The following is a 21,328-nucleotide window of genomic DNA, read 5'->3' on the forward strand; positions in this document are numbered from 1 at the left end:
CGAGGAGGGAACGCTCCCTGCATCAGGCCTTCACGGCTGCGGCGGACTCTCAGGCCCCTCCTCCAAAAGCCATAAACCCCCGCCTCAGGCCTGAAACTTTTTAAGCAAAATTTCCCCAGGGTGGGCCACTCTTCCCCGAGCTATCGCAGTGCCATTGACTGTGATCCTCCGGCAAGGCCCTGACGCTCGGGGACGAGGAGGGAACGCTCCCCGCCTCAGGCCTTCACAGCTGCGGCGGACCCTCAGGCCCCTCCTCCAAAAGCCATAAACCCCCACCTCAGGCCTGAAACTTTTTAAGCAAAATTTCCCCGGGGTGGGCCACTCTTCCCTGAGCTATCGCAGTGCCATTGACCGTGATCGTCCGGCAAGGCCCTGACGCTCGGGGACGAGGAGGGAACGCTCCCCGCCTCAGGCCTTCACGGCTGCGGCGGACCCTCAGGCCCCTCCCCCAACAGCCATAAATCCCCACCTCAGGCCTTCACGGCTGCAGCGGACCGTCAGGCCCCTCCTCCAAAAGCCATAAACCCCCACCTCAGGCCTTCACAGCTGCAGCAGACTCTCAGGCCCCCCCCCACACAACAGCCATAAACGAGGTGACTCCTTTGTGGATGAGAATGCTCCCTTTCCCGCCCCCTCCTCCTTCTGTTCCGTCCGCCGAAACCTGTTCGGTCTGCCGAAAACACCTAGCGCTAGGTACCTCGTGACTCCGGCACTCTGCCTTCTTAGGGAAGTCTGGGTGACGACCCACACTTCCCAAGAAATTCCGACTCGTATACGAGTTTCCGCAGACCACCAAGGATCATCGGGGACGCCCTTTGTCTCCTTGTGGTCTGCCTCCAGCCCGAGGATCTCCGTTTGTCTTCCCCTGTTTGTCTCCTTCTCTGTCCTTTAGCCATGGGAGCCTCCTCATCCCTCCCTGAAAGTTCACCTCTTGAATGCCTGCTTAAGCATCTCGCTACCCTCTCCCTGACGCCTGATATAAAACCAAAACTCCGTAAATATTGCTCCCAAGATTGGCCGACATACCCCCTAGACAATAACAACCAACGGCCCGCAGGGGGAACTCTTGATCCTAACATCACTCGCAATCTCTTTAATTACTGCCAGCACCTGAAAAAATGGAAGGAGATTCCCTATATCGAAGCTTTTCGCCTCCTAGCTCAAAATCCCAGCCTCTGCACCACCTGCTCCCCACCCCAAGTTCTCCTAGCCTGCAAGCCGTCTCCCTCCCCTCCACACACTCCCAGTCCCTCTTCAATTACCTTTGACCCGCTGACGAGCCTCCGACATACAGACTTCCCCCTTCGGCCCCTCCCCCTCCTACAACCCCTCTACCCTCCACCGCCACCGCTGCCTCTTTCCCTGCAGCAGACGCCTCCCATCCTCTCCCTTCCCCTTCTTCTCCTACAACAGACCCTCCCCCTTCCTCTACCGCCGCCACCGCTGCCTCTTTACCCGGGGCAGAAGCTTCCCATCCTCTCCCTTCCCCTTCTTCTGCTACAACAGCCCCTCCCCCTTCCTCTACCGCCGCTACCACTGCCTCTTTCCCTGCGGCAGAAGCCTCCCGTCCTCTACCTTCCCCTTCTTCTCCTACAACAGCCCCTCCCCCTTCCTCTATCGCCGCCCCCGCCGCCTCCAACCCCACAGAAGCCTCCCATCCGCTCCCTTCCCCCTCCTCCACCATCTCTTCCGGCACCTCACCCCCTCCTCCTCCGTCCCCCTTACCTTCTCCTCTCCCGCAAATCGAGCCTGAGCCTTTCAGCCGCCCTCTAACTAAGTTCCAAGAGCCTCGTCCGTCTTTGCCCCCTCAGATTCGGTCCCGAGGGCCTCCCAAAATTATCGCGGCTTTGCCCCCATAACCTGTTTCCCCCCGCACAGACTGAGCCAGAACCCTTCAGTCCCCCTCAGACTTGGTCCCGAGGGCCTCCCAAAATTATCGCGCCGCTCCGGGAAGTAGCAGGATCCGAAGGCATCGTGCGCGTTCACGTCCCTTTCTCCTTAGGAGATTTAGCCCAACTAGAGAAACGCCTAAGTTCCTTTTCCACTGATCCCATGACATACATCAGGGAGTTTCAATGGACCCTCCAGTCTTACAGCCTCACGCATCATGACATTTTCATGCTCCTGGCCAATACTCTCCTCCCTGAGGAGCATAGACGAGCTTGGAACTTCGCCCAAACGCATGCTACCGAAACCCACAGGACTGACCCCACCTGTCCTGTCCCCCTGGTACCACTGCTATCCCCGAACAAGACCCACACTGGGATTATAACACCGCTGTGGGTCTCCACTCTCGAGATATTTTTGCCTCCTACTTAATAGCAGGTCTAAAAAAGGCAGCTCGTAAAGTAGTCAATTTTCAAAAGCTCCAAGACATAATTCAAAAGAGAGATGAAACCCCCTCCAAGTTCTTAGACAGACTCACTCAAGCCCTATTACAGTATACCAGCCTGGACCCAGAAACACCTGAAGGAAGACAGGTCCTTATGACATACTTCCTAGCTCAAAGCTACCCCGACATTAAAGCTAAACTCAAAAAGTTAGAACAGGGCCCCGCTACCCCACAGACTGAGATCCTAACAGTGGCCTTTAAAGTCTTCCATAACCGGGAGGAGGAGAAAGAACGCCATAAACAAAAAGCTGATCAGGCCAATTTCCAGATGTTGGCCCAGCTGATAAAACCACAACCTGGGCGCCCCTCTACAGACAAGCCCCCCCCCCAGGAGCTTGTTTCAAGTGCGGAAAAGAGGGACATTGGTCAAGGGCGTGCCCCTCCCCCAAATCTCCTACCACCCCATGCCCCAGATGCCACAAAAAGGGCCACTGGGGGTCTGATTGCCCAACCACCCGAAGGGGAGGCTGGACTAACAACCCCCATCCTAAGCCCGCCGTAGTGGGGCTGGCAGAAGAAGATTGATGGGGCCTGGGGGCTTCTCGCCCGACCATTTCCATCACCAAACAGGAGCCCAGGGTTACTTTAACAGTAGACTGTCGCCCCATCTCCTTCCTCCTAGATACAGGAGCCACCTTCTCAGTCTTGCGAGAATACTGGGGCCCTACCACGCCAGCCATTACTCCTATAGTCGGGGTAGGAGGTAAACAGATTTTCCCATTAAAACCCACCCCCCTTTTATGCACAATCCTAGACAGTCCCATACCTTTCTCCCACTCCTTCCTAGTTATGCCCCAGTGTCCCATCCCTTTACTAGGACGAGACATCCTTTCCCTCCTCCACGTTTCCATAACTATATCCAATCCCACAGCCCCCAGTACTCCCTTTCTGTACTCCAGTAGCCCTCATAGCCGACAACCCCCCTCTACCCAATGAAAGCTCCGGTTTCGCCCTTATACACCCTGTAAATCCCAAAGTTTGGGACATTACAATCCACTCCATGGCCCTTTGTACCCCTGCCTCTATCAAATTACGTGACCCCTCTCAGTATATCTGTCAGGCCCAATACCCCCTAACCACTTCAGCCCTCATAGGCCTCCAACCCATCATTCAAGATCTCTTAAACAAAAACTACATCAGACCCACTCACTCCCCATTTAATACCCCCATATTAGCTGTTAAAAAAAACAACGGATCTTTCCGCCTTGTTCAAGACCTTCGCCTCATCAACATAGCCGTTGTCCCTATCCATCCCTTAGTTCCAAATCCATACACCCTTTTATTGCAGATCCCTGCTTCCACATCTCACTTCTCAGTCCTAGATCTCAAGGACGCATTTTTTTCTATCCCTCTAGACCCCTCCTCCCAAGATTTTTTTGCCTTCACCTGGACAGACCCATACACCAGACATTCTGTACAACTTACTTGGACAGTTTTACCACAAGGCTTCCGAGATAGTCCCCATATTTTTGGACAAGTCCTAGCTCAAGACCTCAAACAGTTTCACCATGATCACCCCGAGTCCACTTTATTACAATATGTAGATAATCTTCTACTCTGCAGTCCCTCGTGGGAACAGTCTCAACTTGACACTGCGTCTCTACTTAACCTTATAGCTTCCAGAGGTTATGGAGTATCCCCTGTCAAAGCTCAAATCTCTTCCCCTTCTGTCACTTACCTTGGATTCCTTCTGTCTCAACAAAGAAAGTCCATTACCTTAAACAGAAAACGACTCCTCTCTGACCTGCCCGTTCCCAAAACCAAGACAGAAATCCTTTCCGTTCTAGACCTGGCTGGGTATTTTAGAGCGTGGATCCCTAACTTCTCCCTGTTGGCAAGACCCCTATACGACCTCAGCAAGGGCCCCCCTGAAGAACCATTATCATCCTCACCCCGATACTCCTTCATTAAGCTCCGTCAAGCCCTTGTAGAAGCTCCAGCTCTCCATCTCCCTGATTTGTCAAAACCCTTCTCATTATACATTCATGAGAGGTCCAGTCAAGCTCTAGGAGTCCTAGGCCAATATTATGGCCCATCCTTTGCCCCAGTAGCTTATCTCTCCAAGCAATTAGACCCCACAGTTTGGTGATGGGCCCCCTGCCTACGGGCATTAGCCGCCGGACAGCTCTTGCAGAAAGAAGCTCATAAACTAACATTCAGAGCGCCCCTTACCATTCTGTCCCCACATCACCTAAAAGATCTCTTAACCTACAAAAGTTTACAGACCCTCCCTCCAGACTCCTGACCTTACTGTCCTCTTTCCTCCAAAATCCAAACATTTCTTTCCTCCCCTGCCCGCCCCTGAATCCGGCCACTCTTCTTCCTCTGCCCTACTCTCCTCATACTCCCTCGCATGACTGCCTGGAAGCCCTTCACAACTTCCTTCCGTGCCACTCCACGATCTCTGAAGGAGCCCTCTCACACTCCGACCTCATCTGGTTTACTGATGGGTCCTCCTTTAAACATGAGGGCACCCACTACTCAGGATATGCAGTAGTCTCCCTCGAAGATGTCATTGAGGCACGAGCCCTACCCCCTGGTACAACCAATCAGCAGGCTGAACTCATCGCAGCCACCAGAGCTTGCACTCTGGCCCGGGACAAGTCTCTCACATTGTACACTGACTCCAAGTACGTATTCCATATTCTCTTGTCCCACGCGGCAGTATGGAAAGAATGAGGCCTCCTCACCACAAAAGGGAATTCCATAACTAATTCAGCCTTAATTACTAAACTTCTAGAGGCTTCACAACTCCCACACCGACTAGGCATAGTCCACTGCAAATCACATCAAAAAGATGAGTCCCCCATTGCAAGAGGTAACAACAAAGCCGACAGGGTAGCCCGGTCAGTTGCCCTATCAGAAAACGCACCAGACAACAATCCATCTGCCCTTGCAGTTTTAGCCTTATCACAAGACGCCCTCTGCTCTCAGGACAAAGAGTCTCTCTTCCGCCTCTTAGATGACCTGTTCCATCCCAGCCCCCAATCCTTGATCCATTTTTTACAATCTTTTTTCCTCTCTCTCCTGAAGACAAAACCCTACTTAACCAAATCACCTGCAAGTGCACCATCTGCCAACGCACTAACCCTAATAACCCCCTCAAAGCCCGACCCTTCCCGGCTCATCAAGAAAGGGGTAATGTCCCCACTGCAGATTGGCAAATAGACTTCACTAACATGCCCCCTGTACGACGTACCAGATACCTACTCGTGCTAGTAGATACATTTTCAGGATGGGTCGAAGCTTTCCCCACCACTAACAAACGAGCGTCCGTAGTTGCCTCTATCCTCCTCACCCAGATCTTTCCTAAGTTCGGGATGTCCACTTCCCTCCAATCAGATAACGGCCCTGAGTTCACTGCCCAAATTATCCAGAACCTCTCCAAGTCGCTCTCGCTCCCCTGGCATTTACATTGTCCTTATCGACCACAAGCTTCGGGAAAAGTAGAAAGAGCCAATAGGACTCTAAAAGACATCCTGACCAAACTATCTCTAGAACTACACCTTGACTGGGTTCGCTTACTTCCCTTAGCTCTACTCCGCATTCGAGCCCTCCCAAAGAAACCTTCCTTCTTGTCGCCCTTTGAGATCATGTACAGCCGCCCGATTCTACCCCCGGGGCTCCCTTCCCACAAAGGACCAATTCCTCCCAATATAGCCCTTCCACTACTCTCTCTCCTGCGCACTGAATTGTGGAAATATCAGGATTGGCTCCTTCCTGATCCATCCGCCTCCCAAAATCCTCCTGTCTTACAGCCCGGCCAACTAGTGTTTTATAAGCCACCAGAGGATCGGCCCTCTCTCACCCCGAAATGGGAAGGTCCACACACAGTTATTCTCTGCACCCCCTCGGCCGCCAAGCTCTCACTGCCTGATAACTCTGTCACCCCTTGGATTCATATCTCCAGGTTGAAACCAAATACCCAAGACCCACCTTCTCTGGACACCCAAGACCCATCAGTCACAATCCAGAGTCCTTCGGATACAGCCCAAGACGCTGTCTACTCTACCACGCCTCATCCCTCTGATCACTTGAAGCTCCGCATCTCCCGTGCACCCGCTTTGCCATCCATACCCGGATCATGACTTTTTCCTCCTTTACTGCTCTCTCGCTTTTTTCCCTCATTCCTATTGTCTTCCCTGCCGCCCCACCCTCCTTTGTATGGCGATTCAAAGTCAAGCAGACTTACACACAGCATCAAACAAAAGTTACTGCCCTCATTGCCACATCAGACTGCCCTCTGAAAGGCTGCTCTGAGCCTTTGTACCTCCACTTTCCTCCCTCCACCGAAGTATTCATTTACAGCTACCTTTATTCTCCCTACCTCTGCTTCCTCTATGACCAAAGACAAGCCTATTGCAGGCAATGGCAAGACACCTACGGGGGATGCCCCTACTGGTCTTGCACCATTCACTACATGGGTGACTTCCAGTACCCACAGTATTACTCCTCCAACCGTTTCATGAAATATCCCAACGGCTCATTCTCCTTATCAATCCCAGATCCCTGGGACTCTCGATGGGCTGCTGGAGTAACAGCCTCAGTTTACTACAAGGGGTCCTCGACCCCCCACGGTACCCTTCATATCTCTCGAGAGTATGTTCCCTCTCACTCCCAGATCTCTCAAGTTGCATCAGATATCAGACATTCGAGAAAGTCATTATCCAAACTCTTGATGGCACCTCTTCATCTTCTTATTCCTCCTACTCTTGGTTACAGCTCATTCAGGACACCACCATCTTTCTCAACCACACCCTCAACACTGCCAATTGTTTCTTGTGTGCATCACTACAGCGCCCACTGCTGGCCGCCATGCCCCTCAATATTTCCAACTACTCTTTCCATGCAGACAGACAACCCCTCTGTCCCCTGGCAGACATACCCCTATGGGAACCAGAATACGCAGATAATCTCACCATCCACCACTGTGTAGGCCCAACTCCACCCCCCTCCAGTGCACTTCACTGCCTCTCTATCGACACCCCTACCTCCGGCTCTAAGACTTTTACACAACCGGGACACTTCTTTTGGTGTAATGGCAGTCTTTTCAACTCACTACCTCTCAACTCCGATACACCCTGCATTCTCGTCACCCTAATCCCACAGCTTACACTTTACAGCATGGCAGAATTCCTTGAGCTCCAACCTCCCTTGCACTCGCGCACAAAAAGGGCTGCTTTCCTTCCCATCATGGTCGGTATCTCTTTAATCACCTCAGCCATTGGGGTGGGGTTTTCGGGAGGAGCCTTAGGTCACTCTCTATGGGCAGTTAGAGATCTCAACGCCAAACTTGAGGGAGCCCTGACATCCACTGCCGATTCCCTAGCCTCTCTCCAAAGACAGGTCACTTCGCTAGCTAAAGTCACCCTTCAAAACCGGCGGGCCCTAGATCTGCTTACAGCCGAGAAGGGCGGCACCTGCGTCTTCCTCTGAGAAGAGTGCTGCTATTACATCAACGAATCCGGCATTGTAGAAACTGACATCACCAAACTCACCGACCTTGCCTCCAGCCTCCACTCTGCTTCCAATTCCAACCCATTCTCTTCAATACTAACAAACCCCCTCCTCACCTGGCTCTGGCCCATTGCAGGCCCCATAATAGTCATTCTTCTCGTCTGTCTCTTCTTACCCTGTATAATAAAGTTCATCAAATCCCAAGTCGGAAAAATCTCTAATCAAGCTTTCAACCAGCTTTTACTCAGGAACTACCAGCTTCTGGACACAGAAGATCCCTCACCCTCACGTGACCTCCTCACCACATGCTGAGATGGACCCCGCTCTCCGCTGGAAACTGTTCCTGGAAACAATGGCCGCAGACGCCTGGCTCCTGACACCCATATCCTCTTGGCACCATTGGAATCAACAGGTCCTCAACCTATGGTTACAGGGAACCTTCATTGATTTCCAACCTGAAGAAGTCCACATCTACTCCTCCTTACTGCGGGGAGTCCTATCAACCCTTTCCTCCCAATCCTCAAACCCTCACTCCCTTCTCCGCCCCTGTTCAGCAGGAAGCAGCCAGAGAGAAAGCAACGTCCACAAACCCATAGAGGAGAAAGGGGGGAATGAAGGGTCCCTACGAGTAAGATGGCAAACTTCCGGCTTCTCTTCGGGGTCCTCAGTTCCCGCCGGCGCCACCTGAAGCCCAATCACCTCTCACCCCCCTCTCAATCCCAGCACCTAGCCAACAGCCAACAGCCCCGTAGAAGTAACACCACAATCACCCCATGCCCCTTCCTATATAACCCAGCACCTTTCCCTAATAAAGCAGAACTCTCCGGTGAATTGCTGCTGTGTGTCGCTCCTTTCCTTTCATCCAGAAGGATTAATAAAACAACATCTATGGAACTCATGATATAAAATACATTCAACAACTACGATTTTCTGCCTGTCTTTTCTTTTGAAAAGTGACAAAGCATAAATGAGAAGAAGACATGAGGTAGCTAAGCATGGCTAACACCTGGGGCTGATACCCCTTAGCTTGGAGGACAAATCTAAGTTTCACTATTTCTTCTCTAAAATAAAATAGAATAGTGAAAGATGTAGAAAAATGTTTAATTCTCTTAGCATATTTTTTATAGGTTTGATAGACTCTGATAAAAACTTCATTTTTAAAAACTCCCGTCTTCATCTATTCATTCACTTGGTCAAAAATGTAGTGAATCCAAACTATGCACAAGATCCTGGGGTTACAGCAGCACCTAAGACAGGAGCATTTCCTCTATTGTAGAACTTTCAGTTTCATAAGGAAAAAAAATATTGTTAAATATGGTTATAGGCTGAACTGTGTCTCCTCAAATCTCATATGTTGAAGTCTAACCCTCTGTGCCTGAGAATGTGACCTTCTTTGGAGAAAGGGTTTTACAGAGGTAATCAACTTAAACATGAGGTCATTAGAGTGATCCCTAATCTAATATGACTGGTGTGCTTATATAAGGGACAAGGACATGTATGGGGGAAGACAATATAAAGAGACATAGGGAGAAGCCCTATGCATGATCAAAAGACTTACCAATTCTCAAAGACAGTTTTGGCTTCTGAGTATCAATGGATAGGGAAGGTTAAGAGTAGATGGGGAATGACTACTTAGGAAGCAATTTTACTAGGACAGTGACAAAGATAAGCAGTATACAGAATCAGGATATATTTAGAAGACATAGATTGACAGAACATGGAACATGATAATGAACTGAACATGGGTAGGTGAGAGAAGGGAAAAAAAAATGTCATATATGAAGGATAAAGAACCAGAATAGCAAGACAGGTATCAACAACAACCCTGAAAGGCAGAAGGTAATGGAAAAATACCATCAAAATTTGGCAAAACTTTTCCAAACTAAAATTCTATACCTAACCAAATAACCAATCAAAGGTAAAGGCAATATTTCCAGTTATGTGCGGTCTCAAAATATTCAAATATTCTTCCATATATCCTTTTTCTCAGTGAGTTTCCTAGGAAACATACTCCATCAAAACAAGGAAAGAGAAAAGGCAGACTTGGATTCTGAAATAAGTGAAGTAATGCAAGAGGGAAGAGAGCAGAATCCCCAGAATGTTGGTGAAAGGGAACTCCAGGATAGCAGCCATGGATGAGGCCCAAGAAACCACCAGAGTAAACTAGAACAGGACAGCAGAGGCTGGCAGTCGCTTCAGGCAAGATGTTCCTGAGCAAATACTGGAGTTGCTAAACAATCAGTGTGCTTAAACATATTAAAATGTGATTTACATGTCTGGTGGACAGTCTGGACACAAATTAACAGTACATAAATAGAAAAGCCAATAAAAGAAAATTACTAAGAGGAAAAATAGAATGTTTTCCTTAATTATAGCAGTAGGGGAAGAAAAAACAATTTTCCCTCTAACCTTCTTAGTTCTTGGTTGGGGACCCCATAACAAAAGACAGATTAATAAGGGAAAAACAAAGAGATGTTTGTTGATTACCACGTATACTTCATGTATACATGGAGATATGCAGAGAAAAATGAGTAACTCTCAAAAGTGGCTCAGAACACTAGCTTGAAAAAGAAAACAAAGGTGTTGGGAAGCCAGTTTTACAGGGGTGATCGGGACAAGTACAGTAAACAAGACTAAGGTTCATTATACAGAGTTAAGTCAGTGTCTTCTCCATTGATAGGAAGATTAACTTACCCCAGGGATAGAGAGGGATGGAGAACAGACACCTTTATGTCCTACTTTTAGGCAAATGGGAAGGGAAGAAAGTTCTCTTGTATTTCCTTCTTTCAATTGCCTTCAGCTCAAAATAATCCTTATGTTATATTTTGGGGGTATCATATTTTGGGGTTGGCATATTCTGCTATACTTTGTAACTATAGTATATATATGGCCTAGCTCAAACTGTAAACAATGTCTCTAACTAAATATTGACCTTACAAAAAGTTATGATGTAATATTCAGAAGACAGGAGGGAGACAAAGGTAGGAGTCAGCATGTATAGAAGAGCTAATCTTCATTTTTCATATTACGACATCAACAGTTAAAATGTAAAATTCAAGAAACAGCAAAAAGCAGGGTTCGAGGTTTGTTTGTTTTTTAATAAAAATTAAGGAAATTACCAAAACAAAACCCAAAAGCGTTGACAGTTGTTACTTCTAGGGAATGGGAATAAAGACAGGTTCATGGAGAAGGGGACAAGAGACTTTTTTTCTAATAAGCCTTATAGAAATATGTGATTTATTTTAAACTGCATGCATGTATAACATTAATAAAATGCTTAAAAGAAGAACAGTGTAAAGGAATATATAGAAACAAATGACAACAACAACACAAAGCCCCAACTTCTGTGGGACGCAGCGAAAGCAGTCCTAAGAGGAAAGTATATAGTGATCCAGGCAAACTTGAAGGAAGAACAATCCCAAATGAATAGTCTAACGTCACAATTATCGAAATTGGAAAAAGAAGAACAAGTGAAGCCTAAAGTCAGCAGAAGGAGGGACATAATAAAGACCAGAGAAGAAATAAACAAAATTGAGAAGAATAAAACAATAGCAAAAATCAAGGAAACCAAGAGCTGGTTCTTTGAGAAAATAAACAAAATAGATAAGCCTCTATCCAAACTTATTAAGAGAAAAAGAGAATCAACACAAAACAACAGAATCAGAAATGAGAATGGAAAAATCACGACAGACTCCACAGAAATACAAAGAATTACTAAAGACTACTATGAAAACCTATATGCCAACAAGCTGGAAAACCTAGAAGAAATGGACAACTTCCTAGAAAAATACAACCTCCCAAGACTGACCAAGGAAGAAACACAAATGTTAAACAAACCAATTACGAGCAAAGAAATTGAAACGGTACTCAAAAAACTACCCAAGAACAAAGCACCCGGGCCAGGCAGATTTACCTCGGAATTTTATCAGACACACAGAGAAGACATAATACCCATTCTCCTTAAAGTTTTCCAAAAAATAGAAGAGGAGGGAATACTCCCAAACTCATTCTATGAAGCCAACATCACCCTAATACCAAAACCAGGCTAAGACCCCACCAAAAAAGAAAATTACAGACCAATATCCCTGATGAATGTAGATGCAAAAATACTTAATAAAATATTAGCAAACCGAATTCAACAGTATATCAAAAGGATCATACACCATGACCAAGTGGGATTCATCCCAGGGATGCAAGAATGGTACAACATTCGAAAATCCATCAACATCATCTACCACATCAACAAAAAGAAAGACAAAAACCACATAATCATCTCCATAGATGCTGAAAAAGCATTTGACAAAATTCAACATCCATTCATGATAAAAACTCTCAGCAAAATGGGAATAGAGGGCAAGTACCTCAACATAATAAAGGCCATATGTCATAAACCCACAGCCAACATTATATTGAACAGCGAGAAGCTGAAAGCTTTCCCTCTGAGATCGGGAACTAGACAGGGATGCCCACTCTCCCCACTGCTATTTAACATAGTACTGGAGGTCCTAGCCATGGCAATCAGACAGAACAAAGAAATACAAAGAATCTAGATTGGTAAAGAGGAAGTTAAACTGTCACTATTTGAAGATGACATGATATTGTACATAAAAAACCCTAAAGACTCCACCCCAAAACTACTAGAACTGATATCAGAATACAGCAAAGTTGCAGGATACAAAATTAACACACAGAAATCTGTAGCTTTCCTATACACTAACAAAGAACCAATAGAAAGAGAAATCAGGAAAACAATTCCATTCACAATAGCATCAAAAAGAATAAAATACCTAGGAATAAATCTAACCAAAGAAGTGAATGACCTATACTCTGAAAACTACAAGTCACTCTTACGAGAAATTAAAGGGGACATTAACAAATGGAAACGCATCCCATGCTCATGGATAGGAAGAATTAATATCATCAAAATGGCCATCCTGCCCAAAGCAATATACAGATTTGATGCAATCCCTATCAAATTACCAGCAACATTCTTCAATGAACTGGAACAAATAATTCAAAAATTCATATGGAAACACCAAAGACCCCGAATAGCCAAAGCAATCCTGAGAAAGAAGAATAAAGTAGGGGGGATCTCACTCCCCAACTTCAAGCTCTACTACAAAGCCATAGTCATCAAGACAATTTGGTACTGGCACAAGAACAGAGCCACAGACCAGTGGAACAGACCAGAGACTCCAGACATTAACCCAAATATATATGGTCAATTAATATTTGATAAAGGAGCGATGGACATACAATGGCGAAATGACAGTCTCTTCAACAGATGGTGCTGGCAAAACTGGACAGCTACATGTAGGAGAATGAAACTGGACCATTGTCTAACCCCATATACAAAAGTAAATTCAAAATGGATCAAAGACCTGAATTTAAGTCATGAAACCATTAAACTCATGGAAAAAAACATAGGCAAAAACCTCTTAGACATAAACATGAGTGACCTCTTCTTGAACATATCTCCCCAGGCAAAGGAAAACAACAGCAAAAATGAATAAGTGGGACTATATTAAGCTGAAAAGCTTCTGTACAGCAGAAGACACCATCAATAGAACAAAAAGGAACCCTACAGTATGGGAGAATATATTTATAAATGACAGATGCGATAAAGACTTGACATCCAAAATATATAAAGAGCTCACACGCCTCAACAAACAAAAATCAAATAATCCAATTAAAAAATGGGCAGAGGAACTGAAAAGACAGTTCTCCAAAAAAGAAATACAGATGGCCAACAGACACATGAAAAGATGCTCCACATCACTAATTATCAGAGAAATGCAAATTAAAACTACAATGAGGTATCACCTCACACCAGTAAGGATAGCTGCCATCCAAAAGACAAACAACAACAAATGTTGGCGAGGCTGTGGAGAAAGGGGAACCCTCCTACACTGCTGGTGGGAATGTAAATTAGTTCAACCATTGTGGAAAGCAGTATGGAGCTTCATCAAAATGCTCAGAACAGACTTACCATTTGACCCAGGAATTCCACTCCTAGGAATTTACCCTAAGAATGCAGCAATCAAGTTTGAGAAAGACAGATGCACCCCTATGTTTATCGCAGCACTATTTACAATAGCCAAGAACTGGAAGCAACCCAAATGTCCATCGGTAGATGAATGGATAAAGACGATGTGGTAGATATACGCAATGGAATACTACTCAGCCATAAGAAGAGGGCAAATCCTACCATTTGCAGCAACATGGATGGACCTGGAGGGTATTATGCTCAGTGAAATAAGTCAAGCAGAGAAAGAGAAATACCAAATGATTTCACTCATCTGTGGAGTATAAGAACAAAGGAAAAACTGAAGGAACAAAACAGCAGCAGAATCACAGAACCCAAGAATGGACTAACAGGTACCAAAGGGAAAGGGACTGGGGAGGATGGGTGGGTAGGGAGGGATAAGGAAGGGGGGGAGACGAAGAGGGGTATTAAGATTAGCATGCATGGGGGAGGTGGGAGAAAGGGGAGGGCTGTACAACACAGAGAAGACAAGTAGTGATTCTACAACATTTTGCTATGCTGATGGACAGTGACTGTAAAGGGGTTTATAGGGGGGACCTGGTATAGGGGAGAGCCCAGTAAACATAATATTCTTCATGTAAGTGTAGATTAAATTTAAAAAAAAAGAAAGAAAGAAAGAGAAGGGGGATTACTCCCTGATAGGATAAAACTAACTGTAAATCAACGATTAATGCATGCTTTAAATATCCTTAATTTTGATCACTTAAAGGGTGTCAGATGATCGGCTATGGATGTACACTTTTCTGATAATATTCCTTTCTCTTAAAAAAAAAAAAAAAGCAGTTCTTGTGTGGTGACCTCCAATGAGTTCTACACAATGGTATAAAGGGCATATCAAAGTGTGGGCAAAGGGTCTGTTTGTGTTTATACAGAGGATCAAAGCCTAATTTGGTTACCCAGAAAATGAACTAAGATACGATATGAAGAAGAACTTCCAACATCAGCACTGTCTGGAAGACTCATACCAGAAGATGATCATCAAAAAACCTCAAAAAAAACCAGGCAATGCTGCAGTTGTAGCTTCATTCATCCCACCGGTTCCTGGACTTGCCATTGGAATGAAGAAGGAGATATCTAAGCTGGCCTGTGCATACAGTAAAACAACAAATTCGACTGGGTCTATACTGTTGGAACTCAACCAAGAATTAGGAGAAGTGTAAGTTGTAGCACTCCAAAATCTTACAAATGCAGACTATCTACTGTTAAAAGAACATATGGGATGTGAACGGTTCCCAGGAATGGGTTGTTTTAATTTGTCTGATTTCTCTCAGACTGTTCAAGTACAGTTGGACAATATCCATTATATCATAGACAAATTTTCACAAATGCCTAGGGTGCCTAACTGGTTTTCTTGGTTTCACTGGAGATGGCTGGGAATTATAGATCTGCTTTGGTTATGTAACTGTATTCTTATTATGTTAATGTGTGTGCACAATTAGTTTAAAACCTATACATGCTTAAGTTACTCTACAAGAAGATATGTCAAAGAAATAATCAACCTTCCCATGTTTTGTTCCGTCTGTTACCTCTATAGCTTTTCTTCTTCCTTCCTAATTACAACCCTTAAATAGAATTCGTGCCTCATATCGAATTCACCGAATATCATAACTCCTCCAAGTGGTAAAGATACCTCAAGACAAATGCTGGGCATAGAAGCCACAGGCCATAAATCTGCAAAGAAGTAAAAAGCTAACCTTTTCAAACAATATGGCTTCTCTCTCACTTACCAACTTTACATTTCCCTGTATGGCCCTGGAAGGTGACTGGTTAGCCAGAGATGGGTAAGATTCCTCAAGGGAGGAACAACCTAAGATAGGCACAGTCACAGGGGGGCCATCAGGTGAGAAATTGGGGATCAACAGAGGTGAGGCTTAGAACCTGTTTTGAGAGAAATCTTCTGCATCTGTGGATGATTACTGCCCTTGTCTAGCTTGGATTAACACATAGTCTACAGGCACACACCTGATCATCTACATTTGCTCTCTTACAACACTAAACTATGTTTTCTACCTTTATCTTGCATCTACCTACCACTTCAGCATTTTATTTAAAAAAAAAAATAATAATAATAATAATAATAAAGGGAGAAATGTGGGATTCACATATAAATCAAGTATAAAAATCAAACAAATATTCATATTTGACCTGATTATTTATAGTTCATAATGAGTGATCAGAACCAAAAGTTTTTGTGATGACTGCCCTTGTACTATTCACCATGTAAGAACTTATTCACTACGTAAGAATTTGTTCACCATGTAAGAACTTGTTCGTTATGCTTCAGAAGATTGGAGACTGACGAGAATTAGGCTGGGGTGGATTAATGATTGTGCATTGAGCATTGACTCCCCTATACAGAATTTTATTGTTGTTAACAACCATTTGATCAATAAATATGAGAGATGCCCTCTCAAAAAAGAAAAAAGAAAAAAAAAGAAGAACAGTGTAATTGGAGCCTAATACTAAATGAAAATCATGACTAAACTATAAGGCTAAACATTTAAGCTTTAAGAAGTGCCTGAACGGAGTAAGACAAGTACCAAATGATTTCCCTCATTTGTGGAGTGTAACAACGATGCAAAACTGAAGAAACAAAACAGCAGCAGAGTCACAAACTCCAAGAGGGGACTAGCTGTTAACAAAGGGGAGGGCAAGTAGGGAGGGGAGGGAGAAGGGGATTGAGGGGCATTATGTAGGGGGTGGTCACGGGGAAGGCAGTACAGCACAGAGAAGACAAGTAGTGACTCTGTGGCATCTTACTACACCCATGGACAGTGACTGCAACGGGGTATGGGGCTACTTGATAATATGGGTGAATGTGGTAACCACATTGCTTTTCATGTGAAACCTTCATAAGAGTGTATATCAATGATACCGTAATAAAAAAGGGAAAAAATAAACAAACAAATAAAAAGAACTTTCCTGGTGAAATCATGACTATTTTGCCCCTGCTTTACACACTCACTGTCCTTCCTTGAAGAGCCATCAGGCCACCGAGGTTGGGCTACTCTGCCTGCGGAGCAATGGCTCTGCTTTGCTGTCTAAGCTGTACCTTCAATAAATATGCCCGTTTGTGAAAAAAAAAAGGGGAGACCTGAAAAGTTTTCTTTAAAAAAAAGAAAAAGGAAAAGTAGATACTGAGGTTTATTTTAGGACTAAATGAATTAATTGTACATGAGATACTTAGTGAAGCTTAACTGTTTCTAGATATTTAAGTTGCAGGCAACAGAATATATGTATTTTCCTACCTGTATCTCATCAAATTTTTCTTTTTTTTACTGTGGCATAATTGTTAGATGCCATCCTCTTGGTGATAAAATTACTTTATCTCCATGCAAGTCTTCTGGTTTCCTTATTTTTATAGGTCTTATTTTTGCCCATTCAGTAATCATTTGATATTCTCTTATCTTCTGTGTTAAGAAAAATCACCTGGGCTTCCCTAAAGTTGGTCAGAGAGGCTCACATGACACTTACCTTCCAGCAACAGAGTAACGGAGACTTCTGTTGTTCCATCAGTGGTCCGTGAATACTCTAAGGCTCCTTTCCCTACTTTTGTTAGACATCACACCTAAATCTAGTGCCTGTGTACTTCCCCTTCCCTCCCCAAAGAGATCATTGCTGATTCTGCCCCTTCAAAACTTACAAACTAAAAGAAGAAAACAAAATTCTCTTGGCACAACTAAAATATATATCCTGTATGGGATCCTCATTCAACAAATACTCTGTCTACTCTTTGTCAAGCACTTTAAGTTTAAATTTAAACTAAAAAGCAAACAAAGAATAACAGTTACCTAACTGATAAAAGAGTAATGTGTTAGCCTTCGGCAAGATACATGCAAAGGCCATTTAAGAAAAAGGAAGTGATAAGGTTGGGAAGCTGGCAATAACTACCAAAATGAAAACAATTTTTGGCACATGTTTGCAAGCTATAGAAGCACTGAAATTCTTTACAGAGGTACTGTCATTGAGTGGCCTGAGGACAGGATGGAACGTCAGGAATGTTTCCATTTTATCCCATTTTATTTTATTTTATTATTATAAAAGTATGATCCCATTTTATACTTTAAAAGCAAGTAATTAATATTTGCTAAGTGTTTAGCAATAAGCTCAGAGTAGAATGTTAGTCACAAACCAAAAAGCAGGCACAGAATTACAAAAAAAGGTCACAGTCTGAGTAAATACTCAACTAAAATTCAGTCTCTTTAGCAATATTAACAACAAAAGTTCATATCGAACAAAATTTACTTTAAAAATTAGTTAAGATGAAACACTATAACCCAAGTTCTTTGCAAGTAAAGAAAATATACAACTTACGGTATTTACTGTGAATTTCATCTATTTCCATTTCTGTCTGGTCCTTTGTAAAAACCATTATCTAAAAGAATCAAAAAAACTCAATTGAAAATTTTAAAAAATGACAAAAATAGAAATTCATATTAAAAACTTTAAAATCTCAATGTGGGTGTTTCAAATACAGGAACATAGTCTTATATCTCTGTTTAATAAAGACCTAGGAAGAGTGACTCCTGTATACTTTCCTTTAATGTCACAATTAGTGTACATTTTACTCATTACTTTTTTTCTCATCAGTAGAAAAGGCAACACTGATTCCATTAAAATATATCAAGTACTAATATAATCAATTAAGTTTCTTATTTTCATATGTAATTTTCGCACTCATGATCACAACAGGTAACACTTGAAACTACAAGCCTGAATAGATCTTTGGTGGATCACTAACAAGGCAGGCTTTGCCAGCCTTCTCTCTTTTCCAACCTAACTTCTCCAAGTCTACTAGATTTTCTATAGAAAAATTTCATTAATACAAGATTTAGTGTGTTAAATTTCTAGTTCTACTTTTTAAAATCTTGGACTTAAAATATCACAAATCTACTTACATGATTCATTACAGTCTCCATCTTATAGTTAGCACAGAGGTAATAATAAAGTCAATGAAAATATCATGTTTTCTACTATCTGATTGTAAACTTACTTCCCTAAGGTCGTTGATTTCCTTATAACCACATTACCGATGGTCTAGAAAAAAAGTTTACTTGGGAGAGCCCCAAATACTTCCTCCAGTGTCATAGGACACAATGACTATTTTCTTCTTTGGTATCCTTTCCTCAAGTTTTGGACCATGAAGCTAGAGGAAGGCAACAGTGAAGAATTTTAGGACTCTGATTCCCTCAACAAGTTCAATACTCAATCTTCAATCCTCATAGTCTTACAGTTAACCTAATCTCTCCACCAGTAGAATCATAGAATTACAAATGCCAGAGCTAAAAGGGGATCTTAGAGACTATATAGTTCAACACCCGAGTGTCACAGATGAAAATCTTATGGGCCACAGTTTAAACAGCTTATCAAATGCAAACAACAGAGAAAGGACCATATCAAGCCTGCCCAAAGTACAGGCATATGCTTTCCCAAAAGACTATACTTCATCAATAAACTCTACTTTGGGTTGAATTTTATGAGAGAAGACTGCTAAAAATGATAGAATTTGGTGCTCAAAATGAGCTGCAAATAAATCATAATATATTAAATGTGCACCAATACACTTCCCACTGAACAGATTTAATGCTGGTTTGCTTTAATTTTAGTAGGGTATTCAACTCTTTCCTTCATTCCTACCCAGATAGTGAAATAGACCATCAACATACACTTTCGTTCAGTTTACTAGCTTCAAGATGCATCCTGGTCTTCTCCATATTTTCAATTTCTTGAACTATTTCTGCAGCTGTTAAAATAAGGACATATAGCCATTGTTAATTACATGGTTTTGATGACTGTATTATGGCTATATAAATTATTAATACTGAAGCTGGGTGATCAATATACATAAACTCCCTGTCCTATTTCTGTAATTTTTCTCTAAGTCTGAAATTATTTCAAAATAAGTTTAAAAAATAAGAACATAAGTAAGACTTAAATAAATAATAAGACTTAAAAACACTGAAATCATACACATGCAAATACAATTTTAAAATAAGAAGACTATAGTTATTTTGCTCTCTCCTTTGAGTACATAGGTATAAACAAGAGCAGTCCCAATAGAATATGAAAAGTTTTTTGTTGGTATGAATTCAATTCTTAAGAGATAGCCCCTTTACACTGGATTAACTCCAATGTACTATTTGTAACTTTACATTTTTAGATAAAGAGTATCTAATGGCTACAGGACAGTAACAAAAGGCCTAGTACACATGTAATACAAATCCCAGAAGATGAAGAAAAAAGGTAGAAGAAATATTTGAAGACTTAATAGCCAGAATTTGCCCAATATAATGAAAGACATCAAACAGCAAATGCAACAAACTCAAAGGACATTGAGCAAGATAAATACAAAAAACAAATAATATACATACAGATGCAAAGAGAAAATCTCAAAGCCAGTCAGAGAAAAGTGGCATATTACATAAGGAAAAATTAAGCATATATCTTGCTTCTCATCAAAAACTATTCAAGCCAGAAGACAATGGACTGACAAATTTAAAGTGTTGGGAAAAAAAACCCTACCAATCCAGAATTCTATAGCAATGGAAATATCTTTCAAAAGTGAGGAATAAAGATCTTCTGAGACAAACAAAAACAGAGAATGTATTAATTAGCAGACCTGTACTATAAAAAGTGTTAATGGAAATTCTTCAGGCTAAAGACATAAAATCAGAAACTCATTTCTATACAAAGAGTGCTAGAAATTGTAAAAATGAAGGTAACTATAAAACATGCCTGTTTAGAGGAAAAACAGTAGCAATGTATTGAGTTAATGGCATATGTAAAAATGTAAAACTCATGACAACAATAACACAAAGAATTAGAGATTGGGAATATTCCATCGTAGGTTCTTTTACTACAGGTGAAAGAGTATATTATTTGAAGGTAGGCTGTAACTAATTAAAAGTGCACATAACAAACCCTAGGGCAGCCACTAAAACTTTTGAGAAAGAGGTAAAATTAAGTCAATAGTAGAAATAAAATGTAATAAAAAATTCTCAATCCAAAAGACAGCAAAAAATGTTCAATCCAAAAAAGGAACAAAAAGCAAATGTAACAAACAGAAAACCACTAGCAAGATATTAAGTTTAAAGCCAACCTTATCAATAATATATTAAATGTAAATCTAAAAGCACCAATAAAAGAAAATGCAGAATGGATAAAAAAACAAGACCACTCTATATGCTTTCAACAAAGAACCCATTTTAAATAGAATACCATAGATAAATTCAAAATAAAGGTATAGAAAGAGACGTATCATGGAAATACTGATGAAAAGAAACTTGGAATAGCTATATTAACATGAGGCACAACAGATTTCAGAACAAAAAATGTTATCAGAGATCAAGAGGAAAATTATATAATGATAAGGGACCAATTCAGTAAGACATAACAACCCTAAATGTGCTTACATCTAAAACAGAAACTAAAAA

At 42.5% G+C, this 21,328-nt stretch overlaps 1 protein-coding gene across 2 annotated transcripts in view; it reads right to left on the reverse strand.

Moving 5' to 3' along the window:
• RAD18 (RAD18 E3 ubiquitin protein ligase) overlaps positions 1-21,328 on the reverse strand; it is a 156,367-nt gene that overhangs the window by 67,281 nt on the left and 67,758 nt on the right. For both annotated transcript variants that reach the window (XM_037019390.2, XM_073230968.1), the window contains exons 8-9: positions 19,562-19,638; positions 18,210-18,270 (exon numbers count right to left, since the gene is read on the reverse strand). In XM_037019390.2, the coding sequence (XP_036875285.2) occupies positions 18,210-18,270; positions 19,562-19,638 (138 nt within the window). The remainder of the gene's footprint in view (positions 1-18,209; positions 18,271-19,561; positions 19,639-21,328) is intronic.

Source organism: Manis javanica, chromosome 3 (genome assembly GCF_040802235.1).
Source record: "Manis javanica isolate MJ-LG chromosome 3, MJ_LKY, whole genome shotgun sequence".
Lineage (NCBI taxonomy): Eukaryota > Metazoa > Chordata > Mammalia > Pholidota > Manidae > Manis > Manis javanica.